The sequence below is a fragment of the Podarcis pityusensis genome (genome assembly GCF_964106645.2).
Source record: "Podarcis pityusensis genome assembly, chromosome: 1".
NCBI classification, from domain to species: Eukaryota; Metazoa; Chordata; class Lepidosauria; order Squamata; family Lacertidae; genus Podarcis; species Podarcis pityusensis.
In genome coordinates this window covers 5,570,668-5,595,864 of record NC_138028.1, presented here as the reverse complement: position 1 = coordinate 5,595,864, position 25,197 = coordinate 5,570,668, and the positions used below count along the sequence as shown (strand labels likewise).

The following is a 25,197-nucleotide window of genomic DNA, read 5'->3' as shown; positions in this document are numbered from 1 at the left end:
AGGCATCCACTGTGCTTGGGCGGCCGCGAAGGCGCCTTTGCGGGGGTGGGAAGAAGCCGGGAGCAGCTGCCGAGACTGTGGGGAGCCCGGCGGCATGGCGCAAGGTAACGGGGGGAGCAAGGGAGAGTCCGCGCCGGGCGCTTCGTGCGTCCGCCCTCGGTTCCTGGGCTCAAACTTCCTTTGGCACCTCATGGAGAGAGAGGGAGAGGAGCGGGCTGGGGCTTTGATGTGGGACGCGGTTTGGCGGAGCGAAGACGCGGCAAGGCTTGGCGACAGAGGAAGGGGGGCTGTTTTCATGGGGAGGTGGGAGGGGGTGTCTTTGCCTCTTCCCGGCAACAGATCCTCCAGGCTGGGGAAACTCCTCCTGCTGGGGAGCAACCCGCTTTGTGCTTTGCCCGCTATCCCATTATAATACAGTACCAGGGTGCATCCGTGCTTCGCAAGACGAAAAAATCCGCAAGACGAAGAAACTCGCAGAACGGATTAATTTCGTCTTGCGAGGCACCACTGTATACTGTAGTTTTCCGTGTAGAAGACACTTTTTTTTTATTATAAAATAATGTTAAAAAATGGGGGTCGACTTATACTGGGATAGTGCAGAGGGGGAAATGGGTGATTGGATGGAGGCACAAGCAGATTGTCAGCAGTGATTGGTGGCTGCGGCAAGGGCTGGTGTCGATTGGCTGCCACTACGGCCATTGGGCAGGTGATTGGTGGCTTCAGCGACACGTGTGATTGCCAGCAATGGTCAGGCGGGTGGGCGATTTTGGGAACCCCCCCCCCCAAAAAAGGCTTAACAACTCTGGGTGATCTCCCCCATTTTCTTAATTTGGAGTCCACCAAAATAGGGGTCGTCTTATACAGGGGGGCGTATTATACCTGGAAAAATACAGTTAATTCAATAAATAAATAATAATAATAATAATGATTTTGTTTTTAAGGGAAATTCTCAAACTGATTCAGAAATGCAGAGAACTGAACAAATGAGAAACCTTGGCAGGTTTTAACTGAGGGGCTGGTTTCTCCTATTGCCACAAGAGACCCCCTTCCAGTTGCCAACTGGGGCCATATAATAAGCCTTGGTGGTTTATTTTGGCCTGGGGATGAAGGGTAACTTTCATGTAAGTAACTCAACTCCCCCATCTAAGTAACTCAAAGGTAGATTTGTATGCAAGTCACCATACTGCTGCGGTTAGGATTTCACTGTCTTCTTAAAAACAGAACCTATAAATTAGGGCTCTTTGCAGATGACCTAATGGTCACAACATCAGACCCCAAAAACACAGCAACATCTCTAATCAGAGAACTCAACACATCTGCAATGGTGTCGGGCCTACAGGTAAATTTTGCAAAGTCGGAAGCTATGTGCTTCAACACGTTCCACCCCCCCCAAAAAAAGAATTCGCTAACGTCACCAAGATAAAACTTTGCCGCACCAAGGTTAGATACCTAGGGGTACAAATAACCAGAAACCTCAACAAATTATACCTCCACAGCTACACAACCCCTTGTGGCGACAAATTAACAAAGACCTAAAGAAATGGAACAACACAAAACTTCTCAGACAAAATAGCCATGATCAAAATGATCACCCTCCCAAAACTAACCTACCTATTCGAAACCCTCCCAATCTGGATTCCCCCAGCCCAACTCCACAAATAATAATAATAAATTTAATTTATACCCTGCCCTCCCCAGCCAAGACCGGGCTCAAGGCGGCTAACAACCAATAATAAAAACAAGTTGATTAAAATACAATTTTAAAAAACAAGATTAAAATACAACATTCAAACATTAAGATGCAGCGTCTTCACAGGAGGAGAAAGGAGAGAGGAAAAAGAAAAAAGAGAGGAAAAAATGGCAGAAAAAACTAATTATCTTCTCACACGAAAAAACCAAGAATAAGCCCCAAATATCTGCACCTCCCCTCCCCAGAGGGAGGATGGGGAATCCCCAACATAGAAGAATATTACATCGCCAACCAAGTACGCCACATAATCCCATATATACTAGAAGATGAGACAAATCAATGGGTACACCTGGAGAGGGACACAATTGAAATTACTGCACCACAGCATACCCATTCCACCCAAACAAACTAAGGAAAATTCCCACAGCACTGAACAGGTAGACACAGACCATGCTTAAAGCATGGAAAGCAGAAATAGGCAAACTGTCCCCGACCCCATCCCCACTAATTCCCCTGGCACATCACCGATTATTCCTTCTGCACAAAACCTCCAGATAAAAACCTGGCAAACCAAAGGCTTATATCGCCTAACAGACATCTACAAAAATAACAAACCCTTATCGATACAAGAAAAACAGTGTCGCCAGGATGCTAGCAGTGAATCCTTTATCAAGCTGATGTTGCATCAAGGAGAGCAAGTGACAGGTTCTTCTTCTCCTGATAGCTGGGCGCCTCTCTCCAGCTTTTGGAATGTGATACCCACCTGTGCTTGGAGGAGTAGCGCCTTCAGCCAAGAGGAGGACAAGAGAAACAGCTGTTGGGATTTTGAGCTGGGCAGCAAAGACGCAGCTGCAAGGTGGCTGACGTTTTCTGTGGGACGCAGTTGCTCGCTTTGGGGGACCGACGCTGGGTCGGTAGTTTGGCTCTCTGCTTGCAGGAGCGCATTGGCCTCCCCTATGCTCTGCTCGCACATTTGGCGAGGCAGGCGCAAGAAAAGACGCCGCGAATCCCTGGGTCAAAGGAGCTGCAAGCTTCGCCCCCTAGAACTTCCCACCACTGGCAACAATGGAACAAGGTTGCTTTTCAAGTCCTGAGGACTTCTGGAGTGGCTTTTGCCATTTAGCGCTTTTAAGAAGTTTATAAATATTCTTTTCAGCAGCTGGGGGCCTATTGAGAAAAATGGAGACAGCATCATGCAGCTTAAGTAGCAATTAATTTTTCCATGGTGAAACTTGAGGTTTATTAAGCACTGCAGTATTGGAAAGCAAAAAATAACTTGTTGGGTGCTAATAATAATAATAATAATAATAATAATGTTAATGCAGTAAAACAGGCACACAGCCCTTGCAAACCACTGCCAGGAACCCTGAATCATCAGTTTTGAAATTCTGTATATTAGGATGCTCATTCATGCCCAATTTACACATGCTGTTCACTGCCTGCTGAGTTTAATGTGCTCTTTTAGGAAGTGGGAAGTAGCCGGGCTGCTTCCCCACAGAAAGAAACTACAGGTCCAGGTTTTTTGTATCCAGCAGACCAATCCCCTTAAATCCTCCATGCAAGGAACTGGAATATCAGTTTCTTACAACGCAGAGTAGACACAGGTCTACTCTGAGGCAATCCCCACTGAGGGGATTGAGTTTAGGAAGACAGAGGAGCAGCAACATGAGGTCCGTTTTCCAGATGTCCTTTTGGGCTGTGCGTTCAGCATGATTTGTGCTCACGATTTGTGCTCGGGGCGGTTATATGAATTGTTAACAATATCGTGCGAACCGGGCCACTGTAACCACGGTTATGGCCATGGTTAAGTACCATGGCTTGGTAAACCATGGTTAAGCCTGGGGAAAGAAAGCAAGGAGAGCAAGGAGGAGCTTCCACCAGACTACATCCCTTACTGCAATTATATCCAGAACATTTTACTTCTTCATAAATGTGCAATATCATGTGAACCGGGCCACTGTAACCACGGTTATGTCCATGGTTAAGCACCACGGCTTGGTAAACCATGGTTAAGCTTGGGAAAAGAAAGCAAGGAGAGCAAGGAGGAGCTTCCACCAGACTACATCCCTTACTGCAATTATATCCAGAACATTTTACTTCTTCATAAATGTGCATTATTGTGCGAACCTGGCCACTGTAACCACGGTTATGGCCATGGTTAAGTACCATGGCTTGGTAAACCATGGTTAAGCCTGGGGAAAGAAAGCAAGGAGAGCAGGGAGGAGCTTCCACCAGACTACATCCCATTCTGTAATTATATCCAGAACATTTTACTTCATAAATGTGCAATATTTACAAAAGAGTCAGTAATTAATTGGAAGGTGTGTTGTCCCCCTACATTTATAGGGAAGATTTCATTCACTTCTCCCTTCTCAATGTTTGATTTCGGATGCAGCAGAGAAAAGGTTAATCCAGTTCTCAAACCAAGCACACAGCAGAGCGGAACAATGGCCCCTCTGTGATAAAATTCCATCGAGAAAGCTGGTTCCTTCAGCTGCCGTGTACTAGCCTCCCGGGAGACCACTAGGGATTTCTGTTGCCCCTCACCACACACAACACGGTCCTCCCGTGTGCTCCTCACTCCTCGGGGAAACCGGGGATAACCCGGTTGGAAGAGACAGGGGAAGGGAAGAAAGCTGCCTTTTAAAAGCACCAGGATCAGGCATTGTTTTCTTTCCGATTCCTTGCCTCCAAATGCTGCGTTGAAGCTTCCTGGGGAACAGCGGCCTGCCTCTTCCCCCCTGGCCACCTGTTCCTGGGGCACAGAGCAGACTTTGAGAAGCTCCCAGACAGAGCAGCCCTTTAAGCTGCCCTGCGCCCGTCCTTTGCACAACCTACAACTGGCGAACTAGGTTTAGCCTCCCTGGCCGAGGGACGGATCCTTCACCACCCTCTCGCGGAATGAGGAGCCAACAAAGGGCGGCCTTTTAAAATGCGACAGCTGCACGGCGCAGTCGGACCAGGGAACCAGCGGCAGATTTTTTTTGTGGGGATGGAGAATAGTTTCCATGCTTGGATGTGGTGTTAAAGCGCATGATTATTTTTTTACAAGTACTTTTAGTTCTGGTTATATTAAGGTTTTTTTGTTTTTAACACACGCACAAGTGAAAACACAGGATGCAATTCCAGGGAAATCCACTAATCTGCTTCCTGAAGGTTTATTGGGTTAAAGGTAAAGGGACCCCTGACCATTAGGTCCAGTCGTGACCGACTCTGGGGTTGCGGCGCTCATCTCGCTTTATTGGCCAAGGAAGCCGGCGTACAGCTTCCAGGTCATGTGGACAGCATGACTAAGCCGCTTCTGGCAAATCAGAGCAGCGCACGGAAACGACGTTTACCTTCCCGCCGGAGCAGTACCTATTTATCTACTTGCACTTTGACGTGCTTTCGAACTGCTAGGTTGGCAGGAGCAGGGACCGAGCAACGGGAGCTCACCCCGTCACGGGGATTCGAACCGCCGACCTTCTGATCGGCAAGTCCTAGGCTCTGTGGTTTAACCCACAGCGCCACCCGCGTCCCTTTTTATTGGGTTGTTTTTGTTTATATTTTCATTATGTATTCTGTGTTTTTATACTGTGATTTTATGTTGTAACTGCCCTGAGACCTGCGGGTACAGGGTGGTGTACAGATTCCAACAACAACAACAGCAACAACTCCTCTAAGGTATCTTACTTTCAAATAAAGAGGCAGAGCATCAGAGGAGGAGGACCAGGGTGCTGGACTAGATGAGCCAATGGCCGAATCCAGCCTGCTGGTCATATGATCTTAAAGTGCAATCCTCAAGCTCATATAACGCACAGTAATTCTGAGAAGCCAAGCTCTTGTGACCTGCAATAATATACTGAGAACTCATTTCAGCCCACTAGGGTTATTTCTCAGTGGTCAAGATACGAATCTTAATGGTGTCACCAAAGGTGAATCATCTGATTGATCCGTGTGGATAACACTAACTGACCTCTCTTATTCATGGAATTCTTGTGCACATAGAAGTCTGGAGATATATAGGTGCCCGTGACTTGGCCATGTCCCCAGAATGGAAGATGGCTGGATCCCCAGGGACGTGCTCTGCAGGCAGCAACCCCGCCATGTGGGAATCCTTTGCAGGGGACCACAGTACCTGGAGACAGGCAATCGGGTTGTGCATCCATAGCAATGACCAGAGGAGGAACGACCACTGGGACGAGAGCAGAGAGACAAAACGCCATGGTGCATCTGCAGCAGCCCAACAGGACACCTTCCTCTGCCCTGGCTGCAACAAAACATGTCTCTCCCATATCGGTCTCTACGGCCACAGCAGGCGCTGTAATTCTCCAGCGTTTTAACTTCATCCCTGAAGGCGCACTCCTCCATTGTCTCCTGAGACAGATGGAGGCCAAGAACAGCAGCTTGTGTACATTTCTATACAATTTCTGGTTGGCGGAGCAAGCTTGTCTCCTGAGCTCTACTCAGGGGTTTCTAGATGCAAAAAATTGCACCCGGAGAGTCAAATTCATGAACTTTCTGGATCTCTGTGACCTTTGGTTCGTCCAAGTTTAAGAGACTCGGTTCCTTGAGCAGACAGAAGGACGCCTTCCTCTGCCCTGGCTGCAACAAAACATGTCTCTCCTGTATCGGTCTCTACAGCCACAGCAGGCGCTGTAATTCTCCAATGGTTTGAGCTAAACTTCACTCCTCCATTGTCTCCCGAGACAGACAAATGTGCAACAACAATATAGGTGGGACAGGAAGGTTGTGTTTTTGTAGCACCTTTCTAGAGCTTTCTCCAGGTTCCCTGTTATCAAAGGCCAACCATCCAACTTTCAGCACGACTGGACCATCTCACTGGCTTGACTGCCTCAATCACGGTTTGCAAGCTCACTTCAAAAATATAGGAAAAGCCCCTGATTAGTGCTTTCACATGTGTAGCCAAAACCTCAGGAAGTCAACCCAGGCTGGTAAATTTGGGAACTTGTAACGTTCTGCCCACTTGAGCTGACAGCCCTCACCTATTGCCACATCATGGGCCCAGTTCTAATTAAAAGAATCGTGGAAGAAATTAAAAAGACAAAAGACATCATCTCTGAAACATTTGGGCTCACAACCACAACAGTTTATATAAGTGTCCACCAAATGCCTCCTCTCTTAAGAGCTCGCCATGTCAGAGCTCTGGAATTTGGCATCGGGAATATTCGGTGATCTAATCAATTATTACATAAAAAGGAAGCAGACGCAACTGCAGATTCTTACTCCCCGTGAATCAGAAGATGCTTTTCTAGGTACTCTGACAAGATGAGGCTTGGAAATTGCCGTTCTGTTGGGAGTGGGGGCAGGAAGGGTAAGAGAAAACGAAGTCAAAGGCCCTAATAAATGAATTGTGTTTAGGAGGACAGCAAATCTACATGGGGGGGGGGGTTCCTCCAAAGGTACAGAGGTATCTCCTGGTAATCAAGCAACACTTTTAAAAAAGAAGTACGTTAACAGAATTACTTATTAAAAACTGCGGATGTCAGGCACCGTCAAAGCAATCTCCCGCCACCTACTTCACTCACACAAAAGCCTCTTCTGTAACACGGTCTGCTGCAACCCCTGCCTAATCTTCCTAAAAATAAAAAGAGATTGCTATTTTTAACTTCATTTTTTTCCACTCATATGCAAATTCATGCAGAGATTTAACGTTATTAAAATCTAAGTTGATTAATCAAATCAATTTCAGTCTGGTGACAGTTCTAATATTTTGCTGTTTTTTTCAGAAAGAGAGGGAGAGAGAGAACTATTCCCCAATTTTCAAAGCACTGTTGCAGATGGGAGAACAGAGGCAATGAGACGATGGTTATTATTAAGCTTAGTTTATATCGGTAGCTCCCAATTTTTTTCAGGCAACCTCCCCCTCGGTTTCATAAACTCCTCCCTAGCCCTATCCTATCCTGTTCTGTAGAAAGCATCGTTCAGAATAGCGCTTTTCATGGTCCACTAAGGAAGATGATGGAACAATAAAATTCGAAACAGCAACAATTAATTGCACACTTATTCAAAATCCAATTTAAACTATTCAGTTTAATTAGTGCAACAAAGCTTGTGAATGTGATCCAGTGATACCAATTTTTCGAAATCTGAAAGTCACTTACATCCCTGCCGCCCCCTTGTAGTTCTTATGTTCTTTGTATACTGTCTTAGTTTCATGATGTTAGCCGCCCTGATGGGAGGGTGTTCCACAGGGTGGGTGCCACTACTGAGAAGGCCGTCTGTCTGGTTCCCTGTAACCTCACTTCTCGCAATGAGGGAACCGCCAGAAGGCCCTTGGCTCTGAATCTCAGTGTCCAGGCTGAACGATGGGGGTGGAGATGCTTCTTCAGGTATACAGGACTGAGGCCGTTTAGGGCTTTCAAGGTCAGCACCAACACTTTGAATTGTGCTCGGAAACGGACTGGGAGCCAATGTAGGCCTTTCAGGACCGGTGTTATGTGGTCCTGGTGGCTGCTCCCAGTCCCCAGTCCAGCTGCCACATTTTGGATTAGTTGTAGTTTCCGGGTCACCTTCAAAGGTAGCCCCACGTAGAGCGCATTGCAGTAGTCCAAGTGAGAGATAACTAGAGCATGCACCACTCTGGCGAGACAGTCTGCGGGCAGGTAGGGTCTCATCCTGCGTACCAGATGGAGCTGGTAGAGTCCAGAATGACTCCCAGGCTGTGCACCTGGTCCTTCAGGGGCACAGTTACCGCATTCAGGATCAGGGAGTCCCCCACACCTGCCCGCCTCCTGTCCCCCCAAAACAGTACTTCTGTCTTGTCAGGATTCAACCTCAACCTCAATCAACCTCAATCTCTAGGGCAAGAGCTGCTGTAAAAGTGAGAATAATGGCCACTCTGGAGCAGGAGAAAACAAGCTTGTTCCCTCTTCCATGTGGCAGCCCTTGAGATATTTGAAGATGGCTCTCCTATCTCCTCTTAGTCTCCTCTTTCCCTGGCTAAGCACCCCCAGCTCCTTCAACCGTTCCTCATCAGGCTTGCCAGACCCTTGATCATCTTGGTCTCCCTCCTCTGCACACGTTCCATTTGGTCAATATCCTGACCTCTCCTTGCCTTACCTCCATCCCACTTTAAGAACCATGGGCTTGCTGATACCCTTGCTTGGGGCCATCACATTCCCTTGGTGATGGGCATGAACGAGGATACCATCCCAGCTAGCCAGCCCAGAAGGATATAATATACTGAAAGGTGCTCAGAAGCACAGGAGAATCATGTAGGTCATCTGCCAGAACAACCAAGAAAATCTTGGTCCCAATCTCAGTTCAGAAGCGAGCTTTGAAGACATCTATACCAGTAGTTTCCCCCATGCCATGGACCATCAGTGGATGATTCTATTCACAGAGCATGAGTCTCTTAATCTCAAGAGTCGTGGGTTCGATTCCCACGTTGGACAAAAGATTCTTGCATTGCAAGGGGTTGGACTACGTGACGCTCGTGTCCCCTTCCAACTCTATGGTTTTCTTTGCCTGTTGCAGCAACTGCAATTCCACAGAATTCAAATGCAGCATAAGGAATAAAAGCAGCAATAAAAACACAATTAAAAACCAGTACGGATATTCAGTGCGATGGAAGTGCCAGCTCCTTCCATCTTCAAATCCAGAGACAACCTGTGAGCCACATGAAAGCAAAAATGGCAAACCATGCATGGATTTCAGAACCGCTGATCTACACAATCACTTTCGTCCGGGGGTTCTCGTAAGCAGCCTACGTTCAAGAGGTGTATAAATTTTTGCTAAGTATATAAATAAAATAAATTGCATCCAACGTGATCTGGAGTCAGCTTGTCAACAAGCAGTCAAAACACCTTGCCTCCTAACATGTAACATTTATGCAACTCACCAAACACCCGCTCCCCAAAGAGCGATCTCATGGGAGCCTCCTTTGTGAGCTGAATCATCTTTCCTTAATGAAGCAGTTGTATTCTGCAAGACCCCCAACCCTTTGCCCCAATTCAAGGAGCCGGACGGGCCAAGACGCAAATGCAGGGAAGGATCTCACCTCTGCAGAGATCTTGCCCGCATCCTCGGGTCACAAAACCTGATGCATCCGTACAACAACCGCAACCGACGACTGTAGCGGCCGCCCAGGGCCGGTTCTTAAGGAACTACAGTGTCTGAATCAAAACAGGTAAAGGCCACAAGGTGAGATTGTGGCCCAGGTGAGATGTGAATTGGGGGCTGCTCCGACTGCCGTGCAGGGCGATAAACGCCACCCCTTCGGAACAGAAGCGTTTCAGCTGGCAAGTGCGATTCGGGAGAAGCAAAAGCGCTGACTAACGTGGCCTAAAAATAGAGCAAAGCATTCAGACTAATTATTATTTCAGTTACTCAGGCTGATTGCAAGACACAATGCAATTCCTGGCGGGAAGCAAATGTCAAATTCACCTTGGAGGACCAGGAAAGATAGCGGGGAGGGAGGTTGTGGAAGGCGGCAATAAATTTGGGGGTGGGATTAAGACAGAGTTTGTAACCGGGAGGCAGGAAACGCAGTAGATGTCCCAGCCGGTGGTCCAGCCAGTCCAAAACAGCCCACCTGGTCCAGCAACCCACAAACAGAACCTGAGAATAAGAGCCCTCTCCCCACTGTGGTTTCCAGCAAAGAGCATTCAAAAGTATTGTTGCCACCAGCTGTGAAGGCACAGCATAGCCACTGGGGCTTGTAGCCAGGGTTAGAAACTCAGATATATAAGCCAGCCGCCAATGGCTCCTCAAACCAGGGTTACAGTGGCCAAAGCACAACGCCTGCTTGCCATCTTTGGGCCAGGCGGCTCAGAAGTCATCTTTTTTTTTCAATGCAACCTTTCGGTTCCTGAAATTCGCTTCGATTGCGCAGATAAAACATCGCAGGCAGAATTCCACATGGCATGTCACTAGGACCCACGTACCTACGGGACCGCCTCTCCTGGTATGCCCCGCGGACGACCTTAAGGTCCACAAATGACAACATTTTGGAGGTCCCAAGTCGCAAGGTGGTTAGATTGGTTTCAACTAGGGCCAGGGCCTTTTGAGTACTGGCCCCGACTTGGTGGAACGCTCTGTCCCAAGAGACTAGGGCCCTGCGGGACTTGACATCTTTCCGCAGGGCCTGCAAGATGGAGCTGTTCTGCCTGGCCTTTGGTTTGGACTCAGTCTGACCCTTATGTTTCCCTCCCCTTATGGTCTTGATTTATCGGCTACTTTAAAATGAGGCTGCATTTTAAATTGCATTTTAACTTGTATTTTAAATTGGTTCCCCCCCCCTCTCTTTCCCCCCTATTATGTTTTTACTGTGATTTCATTGGTGTTAGCCGCCCTGAACCCGGCTCTGGCCGGGGAGGGCGGGGTATAAATAAAATTTATTATTAAAGGTAAAGGGACCCCTGACTCTGGGGTTGCGGCGTTCATCTCGCTATACTGGCCGAGGGAGCCGGTGTACAGCTTCCGGGTCATGTGGCCAGCATGACTAAGCCGCTTCTGGCGAACCAGAGCAGCGCACGGAAACGTTGTTTACCTTCCCGCCAGAGCGGTACCTATTTATCTACTTGCACTTTGACGTGCTTTCGAACTGCTAGGTTGGCAGGAGCAGGGACTGAGCAACGGGAGCTCACCCCGTCGCAGGGATTCGAACTGCCAACCTTCTGATCGGCAAGTCCTAGGCTCTGCAGTTTAACCCACAGCGCCACCTGCGTCCCTAAAAACTGTCAAGATCCAAGGATCTCCAGGCATACAACTCCAGATGGTGGAGACATCAGGAGCCAAGACTCGGGCATCTCCACTTAGTCGCAAGTGGCGGACAGCCAGGTGCAAAATGCGCCCGGCGCCTGGCTAATTTCGAACACAGCTAGTTGCCACTGATGGCTTTTAAAGTCATCCCATAGCTAGGTTCCAACCAGTGTTTAACTCCTTTTTAATTATTGAGGTTTTTATTCTCTATGTTTTTAGCTGTTCCTATTCTATCTGTAAGCTGTCTGTCTGGGGGAAAGGCCAGAAAATGAATGAATATAATAATAAAGTAAGCATGCTAGCTTGCTGGTCATCACTGCCGTCTGTGCATTGCATAAAGAAGTTCTTCCTTCTATGTGTCCTGAATTTTCCAACAGCAGGTTCAAGCTGGGACAGAATACATCACTCCAGGGACCCTGGCTGGATGGCAGCTTTCTTCTGAAGGACATGTCAGCTCCCAGAGGGCGTAACTCAGAGCAAAACCAGGAAAGAGGAAGCTTCACCAAGGAAAACTGCAGCATAGCCTTACACTTCAAAAGACAAGCAATTAATTGCAACGGAAGCTCTTGTGACCCAAAGCCCAAAATGAATGTGTTGGTGGATTTTTAAAGATATACATTCACCAGGCATCCCCAAACTTGCCCCTCCAGATTTTTTGGGACTACAACTCCCATCATCCCTAGCTAACAGGACCAGTGGTCAGGGATGATGAGAATTGTAGTCCAAAACATCTGGAGGGCCGAGTTTGGGGATGTCTGATATTCACGATACACATGAATAGACAGACATAGTGAGGCTCAGCAAGGCAAGAGTTAATGACGCAAACCATTGCACTGCAGGTGAGGAATCTTTGGTCCTCCAGATGCTGCTGAACTACAACTCCCATCAGCCCCAGCAAGCAGGGCCAGTGGTGATGATGTAGTCCAACAACCATCAAGAGGCCTGGAAAGGTTGCCCACACTTGCATTGGCGTCCGGCACAGACATGGTCTGAGAAAATGCCACGGGAGCCAAGCCCAGAGTGCGCAATCCATCCCCAATATGGCACAGAACGGACAAATAAACATGAAGATTGTGCACCTACACACAGACTAAAGAAGAATGCTTTCCCCACAGAGCAAGCCAGCCTTTTTGCAAGCCCAAGTCTGTGTGTCTCAAATCTTCCTAGGAAACCCAACTTCATTACTGGTTCAGTCTACTAGACAGTGCAATGCTATACAGTGCTGCCTCGGGTTACAGACGCTTCAGGTTACAGACTCCGCTAACCCAGAAGTAGTACCTCGGGTTAAGAACTTTGCTTCAGGATGAGAACAGAAATCGTGCGGCGGCAGTGGGAGGCCCCATTAGCTAAAGTGGTGCTTCAGGTTAAGAACAGTTTCAGGTTAAGAAAAGACCTCCAGAACGAATTAAGTGCTTAACCAGAGGTACCACTGTACAGTCGTACCTCGGCTCCTGAACACCTTGGGTGTTGAACGTTCCAGCTCCCAAACAACCAAAAACCGGAAGTGAGTGTTCCGGTTTTCGAATGTTCTTTTGGAAGCCAAATGTCTGATGGGGCTTCCGATTGGCTGCAGGAGCTTTGGAAGTCGAACGTTTCGGAATTCCAACAGACTTCCGGAACAGATTCTGTTTGACTTCAGAGGTATGACTGTACCTGCAAGTCTCCCTCAGCAAAATGGGACTCACTCTCAGGCAGGCGCAAACTGGGTCACAGCCTCAGCCGGGACTCTACCGTCCAGGGCATGCCAGCAGCGGTCAGATGTTCAATTGATTGACAGGATATATATTCCACCCTTTGGAGCGAAGGAGCCCAGGGCGGCAAAGATGGCAAACAATTTCTTTTGTTTTCTCTTTAAGAAAAAAGGCATTTTGAAATCAGTTAACATTAAAAGCATTATTTCATCCAGCGATCTCAGGGTTGCCAGGGTCAGGATTCTTCAGCCAAATGGGGAGATTTGCCCATGAGAAGACAGCCAACAGTCCTATGTGCCAAAACTCTTACCTGTGGTTAAAGACAGCTGCCAGCTTTATTTGTGGAACAGCTATGGCCACACCCACCCTATTCATTCAAACACATACTGAAAGCACACGGCTTCTCCCAAGTAATCCTGGGAAGCGTAGTTTACTCCCAGAGAGCTACAATTCCCAGCATCCTCAAACTACAGTTCTCAGGGTGATCTGGCGGCGGCGAGAAAGAGACCATGTGCTTTAAATGTGCATCCATTGGCTGAGAGAATGGATGCTTCTTGAAAACACGGATGTGTTGGATTTGGAGGGTTTCAACAATGTATTTGGTTGGCATGCATACCTGTGGTATGATAAGGTTAAAGCACACAAAGCGTTTAAAAACCATATTGTCAGAAAAGCACTGTATAATGTTTGGATAAGATATAAGGACTTGTTAGAAAATAAAACCCCAAGATGGTTGTCACCAATGGAAGCAAAGGCTCAGAAAAAACTCAATATGGAGGCCAAATGGCCGAAGTATTGGGAAATCTTGGAACAAGAGGGAGACAGATTAAAATTGCAGAGCTTTGAAAAATTAAAAAACAGAGTACGAGATTGGCTCCATTATTATCAAATAATGGAGGCATATAATTTGGACAAAAAATTAGGCTTCCAGGTGGAAAAATCAAAATTGGAAACAGAATTGTTAGACCCTAAAGTTAAGAATTTCAAGAATGTATAACTTGCTGTTGAAATGGAATACTCAAGATGAAACGGTGAAATCTGCTATGATTAAATGGGCACAAGATGTTGGACATAATATGATGATGGCTGACTGGGAACAGTTATGGACCACTGGTATGAAGTTTACGGCATGTAATGCCTTAAAAGATAATTTAATGAAAATGATTTATAGGTGGTACATAACACCAGTCAAGCTTGCAAAAATTTACCATTTGCCCGATAATAAATGTTGGAAATGTAATGAAACTGAAGGTACATTCTTTCACCTTTGGTGGACATGCCCAAAGATTAAGGCATTCTGGGAGATGATCTATAATGAAATGAAAAAGGTATTTAAATATACCTTTCTGAAGAAACCAGAGGCCTTTCTCCTGGGCATGGTCGGCCAATTGGTGCCAAAGAAGGATAGAACTTTTTTCATGTATGCCACAACAGCAGCAAGAATACTTATCGCAAAGCACTGGAAGACAAAAGATCTACCCACCAGAGAAGAATGGCAGATGAAGCTGATGGACTACATGGAACTGGCGGAAATGACTGGCAGAATCCGAGACCAGGGAGAAGAGTCGGTGGAAGAAGATTGGAAAAAATTTAAAGTATATTTACAGAAATATTGCAAAATTAATGAATGTTAGAAGGATGCTGGAACGAAGTTATATGGCTTTAGCAGAAATGTTATAAAGAATTAAGTAAAAATAGATTGTTAATGGGCCAAAGTGGAAAATTTAAGGTTAGAGTGTCTTAAGTTAAATTTTAGAACGAAAATTGAGAAAGATGGAAAGGACTTGCTGAAATAGCTAATTGAACTAGAATACAAAAAAGGGAAGTGTGAGGAGGTCTATGAAACAAGTATATGAAAGGTAAAGACATGGAAAGGCTGGATGTGTTTTTAAATGTTTTTGTTCTGTTTTTTCGTTGTTTTATTGTATTGTTTTTTTTTTTTGTTTTTTTTTATGTATTGTAAGGTATTGTTTTGTTTTGTTTAATTTTCTATTGTTCTTTTTCTCTTTCTGTAACTTGCAAACTCCTAATAAATATCTTTAAAAAAAAAAAAAAATGTGCATCCAGTGTGCTTCATGACATGGCAGGAGGAGGCTTGCCTGGTGCTTGACAACCTGGGAAGGGAGCCCATTCTGGAGAAGGGAAACTCCGGTCCTAAACCTTCACTGCCTTGCAAGACATCTTTGAGAGAACTAGAGGCTCAGGAGTAAACCCTACGCAGACCTGGAGCGGAGTCCCTAAGACAGTTTGGTGGTGCCTTGTACGCCTCCTTCCGGCAACTCCTGCAGCCAAACTGGTGCCAAACGTCTTGCTCTGCTTTCCTTTGGACCCCGTCAGCGAGACTGAGAAAGGGGGGGGGGTCTTGTAGTCTGGGCAGCCCAGGACCTCCAGACACACTGCCCAGGCTTGCACCCTGAGGAGGTCACTTTGATGCAGTGGTTTGACTTCACTGCCTCTCAAGACCATGGGTCGGCAAACTAAGGCCCAGGGGCCGGATCTGGCCCAATTGCCTTCTGGATCTGGCCTGCGGACAGTCTGGGAATCACCGCGTGGATCGGTGTGGGGATTCTGATCGTTCAGGCTGTGCCATTTCCTGCCCCCCCACACACATACACTGTGGCAGCGCCTCCTCCCTCCCTCCCTCCTCCTGGCTTCTCCCTGCCCTGCCTAGAGGAGGAAGGGGGCTGGGCTGAGCTGGCTGAGTGCCAATTTAAGCAGCCCCTCTCCAGAGCCAGCCCTTTCGTGCCGCTCATCGTCCCTCCACCGCCACTCGCAAGGCACAGGTAAGCAGCCACCAGGGCTTGTTCGGTGCTGTGGAGAAGGGAAGGGAGAGTCTGTGGGGGGGATTTCACCCTCCCAAAAAATACACTGTATTTTTCGCTCTATAAGACGCACAAGACGCACCTAGTTTTTGGAGGAGGAAAACAAGAAAAAAAATATTCTGAATCTCAGAAGCCAGAAGAGCAAGAGGGATCGCTGCGCAGTGAAAGCAGCAATCCCTCTTGCTGTTCTGGCTTCTGGGATAGCTGCGCAGCCTGCATTGGCTCCATAAGATGCACACACATTTCCCCTTACTTTTTAGGAGGGAAAAAGTGAGTCTTATAGAGCAAAAAATACGGTAGTTCTGCCCCCCCACAAGATCTGAAGGACAGTGGACTGACCCCCTGCGGAAAAAGTTTGCTGACTCCTGCTCAAGACAGACAGATGTCTGCCCCCCCCCCGCCAAAAGGAAATGTACCCAGCCCCAGCCCCCCACCCCACTGCTTCTCTGGGGTGGCCCACCAGATAGGTTTCGGAGACACAAACTTCAGCACAGCCTCTGAGCAGCCAACCGGCTGGAAGCTGCTCTCGGAGGGCAGGAGGGAACAGCTGCCAAAGGAACTTCGCAAGCTCCGTGTTCCAACGGGAACTGGAAGGACACGCCGAGTTCTTCCCTCTGAGTAAACACTGGGGGCTCTGTTCAGGATCCTGCTGCAGCTGGGCCTCCTGCGAAAGGAGGACAGACAGCAAGAGGCCTCCCCCAAAACAGGGACCGGCCCATGCATTTCCGCCCCCCAGCCCCCCCTTCCCACGACAAGCCACGTGCAAACCGCAGGGTGCAAACATTTCATCCTCAGCCAGCATCAGTTTGGCTCCTTCTCCTTCAACAAACAGCAAAGGTAGGGAAAGAGCTGGGAAGAGAGGGTTCCCCTTCCTCCTGCAAAAAAGCCGAAACAGTTTGCAACCTCCCACTGACAAGGAATTGTCCCAGGTGCGGGGGGGAGACCCTCCTTCCAGAGAGTATTTTAAGCATAAACACATACCAGAAACAAAGCCCATCTCATTCATACGCCAGGGTTGGCACGCAGGTCAGCTGCCTGCCTATTGTTTGACTGCATTAAAATATTCTAAGAATACCACAGCATTGATGACGGCTTTAAAAAATAAATAAACACCCCAATAGCGTCACCTGTGTGAACAAGGGCGGGAACGAGATTAGATTGCGCCCCTCACCTGGCAGCAGTCAGGAGGGAACCAAGAAGCAGAGCTAAGTTTGCTCCCCTCAATACCTGCAAGAAATCTCCAAAGAGGAACAGGCAGCGGGTGCAACCCCCAACCAGGCGCCCTCCAGATGTTTTGGACTACAACTCCCATCAGCCTCACGCAGCAACTCCCAGAGCTGATAGAAACTGCAATGGTCTTTGATGGAGCATCCATTTGTATCAGGGCTGTGCCTGAAAAGGCAGGCAGAATCCTGCGATATGAGTGCCTCTGAGTACATGCAGAGAGCCCTTGCCTCCAGTGCAAATAAACAGCCACACACTTAGAATTAATTCAGGGAGGAGAGCTGCCAGCCAGGCTCAAATCCTGACACTTCCCTGACCAAGTGGGCCCTGCAGTAATATGTTGTTGTACTGTATAAAGGTAAAGGGACCCCTGACCATTAGGTCCAGTTGTGGCCGACTCTGGGGTTGCTGCGCTCATCTCGCTTTATTGGCCGAGGGAGCCGGCGTACAGCTTCCGGGTCATGTAGCCAGCATGACTAAGCCGCTTCTGGCGAACCAGAGCAGCACACGGAGACGCCGTTTACCTTCCCGCCGGAGCTGTACCTATTCATCTACCTGCACTGGCGTGCTTTCAAACTGCTAGGTTGGTAGGAGCAGGGACAGAGCAATGGGAGCTCACCTCGTCACAGGGATTCGAACTGCCGACCTTCTGATCGGCAAGTTTAACTCACAGCGCCACCTGCGTCCCATGTTGTACTGTATACAGTGCTTCTATTCAGTGGTCTTGCCAGCCAGCCAGCCCTTCCTCTGGGACACTCTATTCCACCACCACTCCAATCCTCTCCTGGTTTTCCATCCCCCGCACTCCGCTAAACAAATATCCAGCATTCTGCAGTCTCTGAGCATGCTCAGTCCTCCTTTGAGCTGTTTTCCACTTCTGCAAGCGGCTTCAGACATCACCATGTACAGTAAGGCAGTATCACCTCCCCCATGTTGCAGTGCATGACCATGTCAGGATGTGAGCTGCCTGCCACTGAGAGCCAACCTAGCAAGCTCGTGGCACAGATGTTTTGCAAACTGGGCACTTCCCAGTTTAATGTCGCGCAGCGGCTCTTACTTCTGCACTAACCTCTGAGCATACATAGAATGTCCTTACCTCGCAGGTCAGGAATTTGAAAGCAAGGATCAAATACACAAAGTTTGGTCGTTTTTAATCATCTGGCTCTTATATTGCGAGTGTTTTTTCCCTTTTTAAAAAATGAAACACACAACAGCTTCTGACTGTAACTGCAGAATTTAAAAAAGGAATAGAAAATCACTTATATATTGGTCAGTTTTATGATCTATGTTCAAGGCAACTAAAATCAAACCATTTCTTCCCCTACCCCCCAAGACACATTTAATTTGCAACACAAGAAACTGAAGATGAACACACACACACACACACACACACACACAAACTCCAAAGCTGGATAGAGTTCAAACTAAGTACAGATCAATGAACACAGTGCCTCTGAGCAGAAGCAGAGAGCGCCTTTCCCCAACAGCTACACGCTTCTAATATTAGAAGGAAAACTTAGCAAGTGACATATACAAAAGCATCTCCAACAAGACAGCTTGTCACTCATTTTCACCATTTGCTTCCAACTGACTGCTAGCCATGACTCCTTAGATCTGGGAGAGGAGTTAAATCAACTGTGTGGATAGCTCAGTTGGTCAAGAGGACGGGGGTGGTAACACCAAGGTTGCGGGTTTGATCCCTATTTGGGATACCTGCATATTCCTGCATTGCAGTGGGTCGGACTTAGAGAGTCCTCAGAGTCCTTTCCAACTCTACAATTCAGTGATTTGGCTCCAAAACCAAGATCACGCATGCACAATGAGGGGTCCCTAGAGAAGCCAGAACGAATATCGGAAGGGGCGCCCCCACAAGATGGGATGCCCTCCCCTCCAAGGTGCACCTGGGCTCATTTTGACATCAATTCAAAACACATCTTTTTGCATAGACCTTTGAGGGTGGGAGATCTTGCATGGCTTAACTCAGGGGTCAGCAGCCTTTTTCAGCCGTGGGCCGGTCCACTGTCCCTCAGACCATTTGGGGGGCCGGACTATATTTTGGAGGGGGAAATGAACGCATTCCTGTACCCCACAAATAACCCAGAGATGCATTTTAAATAAAAGGGCACATTCTACTCATGTAAAAACACACTGATTCCCGGACTGTCCGCGGGCTGGATTGAGAAGGCGATTGGGCCGCATCCGGCACCCGAGCCTTAGTTTGCCTACCCATGGCTTAACTGGATGGAGATGTATGCAACCTGTCCTGAGATTGCAATGTGAAGGGCGGGTTATAAATGCCTATAAACAAACAAACAAGCAAACAGAACAGTAAGTGGAACTGGGCTTGCATTTGCAAAACCAGCGCAGCGCCAAAGCAGAGAACACAAGCCCACAAGCCCTTCTCCCCACTCAAGAGACTCCTTTGCCTTTTGCATTCCTGTGACGTGACTACTCATGAGCAGCTGTTACGCACCATGTTCGGCTGCATTTTTTTTAAAGGGCTACTATGAGACATTCTTAAAACCAGCAGCTGCTGGTCCAAAGACGTGCCCTTTGCTGGTGGCTAATACCACTGAGCATTTATATGGAATGCTTTCCAGTGTTCAAAGCACCTTGCAGACGCTATCTCCATACATTACAACAACCCAGTAAGGTAGGCCGCTAGGCTGAGACTGGCTTGTCTAAGGGCATCTGATGAGTTCATGGCAGATACAGCATTTGAAGCAGACTGTTATTATGTTGATTATTTTACTACAGTGGTACCTTGGTTCTCAAACGCCTTGGTACTCAAACAACTTGGAACCCAAACACTGCAAACCCGGAAGTAAGTGTTCCAGTTTGCGAACTTTTATCGGAACCTGAACGGGCTCCATTTTGAGCGCCACACTTCTGTTTTGAGTGTTGTGTTGAGGTCTGTCTGTATTTGCTATTCATTTTGTGTTTCTGTGGCTCTTTTTGTTTTGTTTTTGTGACTGTGTGGATCCCAGTTCAGCTACTGATTGATTAATTGTGTGACTGCAGTACATTGTTTATTTCTTTCATTTTATGGATCAATCGTCTCGTTAGATAGTAAAATTCCTGCTAAATTCCTGTTTTAGGGGTTGTTTTTAAAAGTCTGGAACACATTAATCCATTTTGCATTACTTTCTGTGGGAAAGCACATCTTGGTTTTGGAACGCTTTGGTTTGGGAATGGACTTCCGGAACGGATTAAGTTTGAGAACCAAGGTACCACTGTATTAAGCTGTCTGTCAGAATGCTTTCTACTATGTTTTTATCATTGATGTTTTGTAATGTGTTTCTAATGTTGTACACCGCTCTGAGATCTTTTGATAAAGGACAGTATAAATCATCATCACCATCTTTACTTTCTTGGGCTCCATGATCACTGCAGATGGTGACAGCAGTCACGAAATTAAAAGACACCTGCTTCTTGGGAGAAAAGCAATGACAAACCTAGACAGCATCTTAAAAAGCAGAGACTTCACCTTGCCAACAAAGGTCCGTATAGTTAAAGCTATGGTTTTCCCAGTAGTGATGTATGGAAGTGAGAGCTGGACCATAAAGAAGGCTGATCGCCGAAGAATCGATGCTTTTGAATTCTGGTGCTGGAGGAGACTCTTGAGAGTCCCATGGACTGCAAGAAGATCAAACCTCTCCATTCTTAAGGAAATCAGCCCTGAGTGCTCACTAGAAGGACAGATTGTGAAGCTGAGGCTCCAATATTTTGGCCACCTCATGAGAAGAGAAGACTCCCTGGAAAAGACCCTGATGCTGGGAAAGATGGAGGGCACAAGGAGAAGGGGACGACAGAGGACGAGATGGTGGGACAGTGTTCTCGAAGCTACCAGCATGAGTTTGACCAAACTGTGGGAGGCAGTGGAAGACAGGAGTGCCTGGCGTGCTCTGGTCCATGGGGTCAAGAAGAGTCGGACACGACTAAATGACTAAACAACAACAATTTTGTTGTTACCGTGCAATCTGATGCCCTCTCAAAAGCTAGCCTTGTAACATCCGAAATTGTAACGAACACTGAGCATTTCTTAACTATCTTTTTTTCCACCAGAAGCATGTTGATCTTCAAAGATCAGCCCCATGCAACGAGAAACAAACATGCAAAAAAGTCTCTATCTGCCAGCAGCAAACTCTCTGGCACCTGGCAGACCAGGTGTCTGGAATTTATCTTGCTCTAACCCAAGCAATGAGCAAATCTTTGCACTCATTTCCTTCATGCCACTGCCAGTTTACCACCAACACCGAGAGAATTGCTACTATGCAGCACACAAGGGAGAATACAGTGGTACCTTGGGTTACAGACGCTTCAGGTTACAGACGCTTCAGGTTACATACACTTCAGGTTACAGACTCCGCTAACCCAGAAATAGTACCTTGGGTTAAGAACTTTGCTTCAGGATGAGAACAGAAATCGTGCGGCGGCAGAGGGAGGCCCCATTAGCTAAAGTGGTACCTCGGGTTAAGAACAGTTTCAGGTTAAGAATGGACCTCCGGAACAAATTAAGTTCTTAACCCGAAGTACCACTGTCCCAAAATTAAAACCAAGCCTGCCCATTTAACCATGCATCTAATTTTATGAGGCAAAACACAGCACTTTCCAACGAAATGACAGATTTCCTCGCTGAAACGTTTCCAGTAAAGATTTCTTGCGAAGCGGCACGAACTGCTAAAATTGACCTATATTAGGAATACTGCATATATGAAAACAGCAATTGCCATTAACACACACACACACACACACACACACATGGAATTAAGATTTCTCTCACTGGCTCCCGGATCCTCCCAAATTGGAAGTGGGTGGGTGGGTGGGAGAATTATCTAGCAACCTGCACAAGGCCACCCTCGGCTGCTTCTGCTTCTTCATGCTGCTGAAGAGGCAGAGTGAAGCAGCAACATTGCCCAAAAGGAGCCTAGGAAATCCAGACTCTACGTGACCTGAGTTACTTATGTGACAGGAAGTTCTGTGCGAGGGAGGGAGGAGGAGTATCAATCATTCATGCTACCGGAGTTACACCAAAGCTTTTTCTGCTTGCAGCAAAAGACAGGAGAGGAAAGGGGGGGGGGACGAGAAAATCCCAGCAGCACTTAAGTTTTTGCTGCCATGCCAGGGTGATTTCTACGGGGTGCCCCCCACAACTCCCTCCAAGTGCAAGCGTTGTGCACCAGCCCGTTATAGCCGTCACTCAAGAGAACAATGTGGCATTCAAGACGGATTGGATGCACCAAGTGGCGAAGGGGAGGGGAGGGCGGAGAGGGAGGGAGGGACAGAGAGAGAGAGAGAAGGATCTTACCAGGATTGTTGGCCTCGTTCTCAAGGATGTGGAGTTCGGTGCAGTCCGCCAGGGAATGCTCAAGGCAGAGCTGCAGGAAACGGGCTTGACTCCGGCTCACCCTCTTCAGCAGGGAGAGCAACGCAACAGTTTGCTCGCACTCATTCCAGCCCTTGAACCAGCCTGCCAACACTCCGACCTGGTCTCGAAACATCATGGTTGGCGTGTTTGTGTGTGTGTGTGAATGCACTCCTGTGTGTGCAATGCTAAGAAGAAGGGGGAAATGTGTGCATATACAGGGATGGAAAAACTGCAGGAAGAAAACCCTCCTTAGGAGTCTTTTCTGTTTCTCCTCCGCTCCCCACCCCCAACGAAGTCTACTTTACGATGGTGTTGTTATTGCAGAAATAAGAGATGTTTGCGGACGGATCTTGACGTGCAATTGCTTTCCTCGTGCTCCCAGGCTCCCTCTTTCTCTCGCTCTCTCTTTCCAGGCCGAGATGCCGGTGGCTGCCTCTTAATTCTTCCCAAGACGACGACATGCAGCGCAGAAAGCCAAGGGGACTTCTATAGCTCTACTTCTCAACAAGGCACAGCAATGTGTGGAGATCATGCAGGTCCCTGCGTCGTACAGCCGCCACCCGTCACTCTCCCTTTCCCAGTCTGGTTATTTTAGCCCAGTCGTCGCTGGCTCCTGGCTCCTTCCACGGGAAAGCTTTCTGGACCATCCACAGCCGCAGCATTCCTTGCCGAGGAGGGGTAAAAAAAGAAAAAAGAAAAAAGAGGAGGAGGAGGAGAAGCATTCACAACTGTTGGAGAGAGAGGGAGGGAGGGAGAGAAAGAAGAATTTTGCTGTGATGGTAACGATGACACACTTTGCAAGGCAGCGCTATGATTCAGCATGACAGAACCCTCGGCTCACTTCCTAATATGACAGAGGAAAAATTTGGGATCTGCGATAACCAGGAGGGAGGGGGAGCTCGCTCCTTCTTCATTTTACGAGGGGAAGCGGCAGTGTGATGTTTTGCAAGGGTTTTTTTTTATTTTTAAAAAATCCTTCCCCTCCAAAAAAAAATAACAGGTCAGGCAATTGAGGGTGCGGGGAGAGACAGCAGACACTAAATATGCAGCCCACACACAGCGGCAGGTGCGGGTTTTGCATCCTCCAGAGGTTTAGAAGGAACCTCCCTCCCACACAGTGCGGAGGAGGCGGCGGAGAAAGTAGGGAGCTCCCCCTGTTGCTTCTATAGCCCATGAGCAGATTCTCCCAAGGTAGGAATGTTACCTGGATTGGGCCAGGGGGGAAAGAGGAGGAAGGGACTGCAATCCCATCACTCACGGCAGGGAGGACAGAAGAGGGGGAAGTGGAAGTGGAGGGGAAGAAGGAAAACACACACACTTTAACACTGCGGCTACAGAGAGCTGGTGCAAACCAGCCCCAAGCCCTGGTCCTCTGCTCTCCTCTCTCCTGGATCAGGAAGCAGTGGAAGAAGCACTGCAGCTCTCCCGACAGAATCCAAGCATCTCCTAAGCAGCTAGCTAGCCAGCCAGACCCTCCCCACTCCTGGATTTAGGCCTCACTGGCAGCTCCGGCAGGCAGGCAGGAGACAAAAATAAACTCTACCAGTCAGTGTGCGCCCCCCCTCCCCTTTCCCAAGACCACAGGCGCACACAGTTCAACAGAGGAGGAGGCGCTCTGCCTGGATCCCTTTCCAGGCTGCTAAAATAAAATTCGAAAAAAATCAGGCTCCAGTCGCCGTGCCGCCCCCCCTTCCTTCTCCGATCAGCTGTTCGAGCCCACAGGGGGCCACCCTGCGTGTGCGTGCACAAGCGCAACTCTCACTTCGCACAAACTAAGGCGCGCACGCGAATATTGGGGGGGTACGCCTGCCCAAGCTCTCTCTCTCTCTCTCGCGGAAGCGTTCACAAGAAACAAAACTGCCCACTTTTATTTTAGACTGGGGGGGGGGAGCCTTTAATTATCCAAGCACCGTTTGTGGGTGCTGGGAAAGGGGAGAAAAAGTTTCCCAAAGGCAGGTGGGATTCCTGAACTGAACTCGGGATTAAAAAGGGGGCAAAGGGAGGGGAGAAGGGTTTTCTGTCCGGGGTTGGGCTCCCGACCCCCCAACCCCGCCGGAGAAACCGCAGCGGCGCGACGGGCTGCGCCCACCCGCCCCTCTGCGGCCGGGCGGTTGCTTGGGTGGGGGGCGCCTGGGGACCTGAGATGGGGATCCCAGCATAGGAGCCAGCTCCTAGGGGGCTGAGGGCCTTTTGGGGGCCCCAATAAAACATTTGAGGGCCCCCAAGTTGATGGGCAATGGCACTGAAATGGCGTCCCCCCACCCCCCCAAAAAAAATTCAAGTTGGCACCCTTGAATCCCACGAGAAGTGGAGTCCCCCTCCACTAGTTCCCACAACCCCCGCGCCCTCGGAAGGGTCCCGAGTCAGGGCTTGGACCCCCCCAAAAAAAGTCTCCCCCACTTCAGGAGACCCTCTCCAAAGGAACTCCAGGGAAGACGTCGGGCTACACTCTCAGGACACCCTCCGACGCCGCACCCCTCGCGGAAGAGCCCGCGCCCCTCGCGCCACGGGCGCCCCGTCCCAGCCCTGCCCGGGGGATGCCCACCTGGCTGCCGTCCGCTCTTGGCTCCCGCTGGACGGGAGGGGGCGCCGCTGCTGGTGGCGTCGGCGGCGCCTGGCGGTGCCCGGGCTGGGCCATGGCGTGCAGCCCGCGCAGCGCCCCCGGCAGCGCCCCCCAGCCCACCCTCCCCGGCTCCG

General features: G+C 48.5%; 1 protein-coding gene across 2 annotated transcripts in view; it reads right to left on the bottom strand.

The window, feature by feature from the left end:
- Window positions 1-25,197, bottom strand: part of SAMD4A (sterile alpha motif domain containing 4A) — a 131,643-nt gene extending 106,446 nt beyond the window's left edge. The window contains exons 1-2 of one of the 2 annotated variants that reach the window (XM_080973853.1): window positions 25,046-25,197; window positions 22,441-23,228 (exon numbers count right to left, since the gene is read on the bottom strand). In XM_080973853.1, coding sequence (XP_080829979.1) covers window positions 22,441-22,636 — 196 coding nt within the window. In that variant the 5' untranslated portion in view covers window positions 22,637-23,228; window positions 25,046-25,197. The remainder of the gene's footprint in view (window positions 1-22,440; window positions 23,229-25,045) is intronic. The other variant, XM_080973852.1, reaches the window with a different exon arrangement.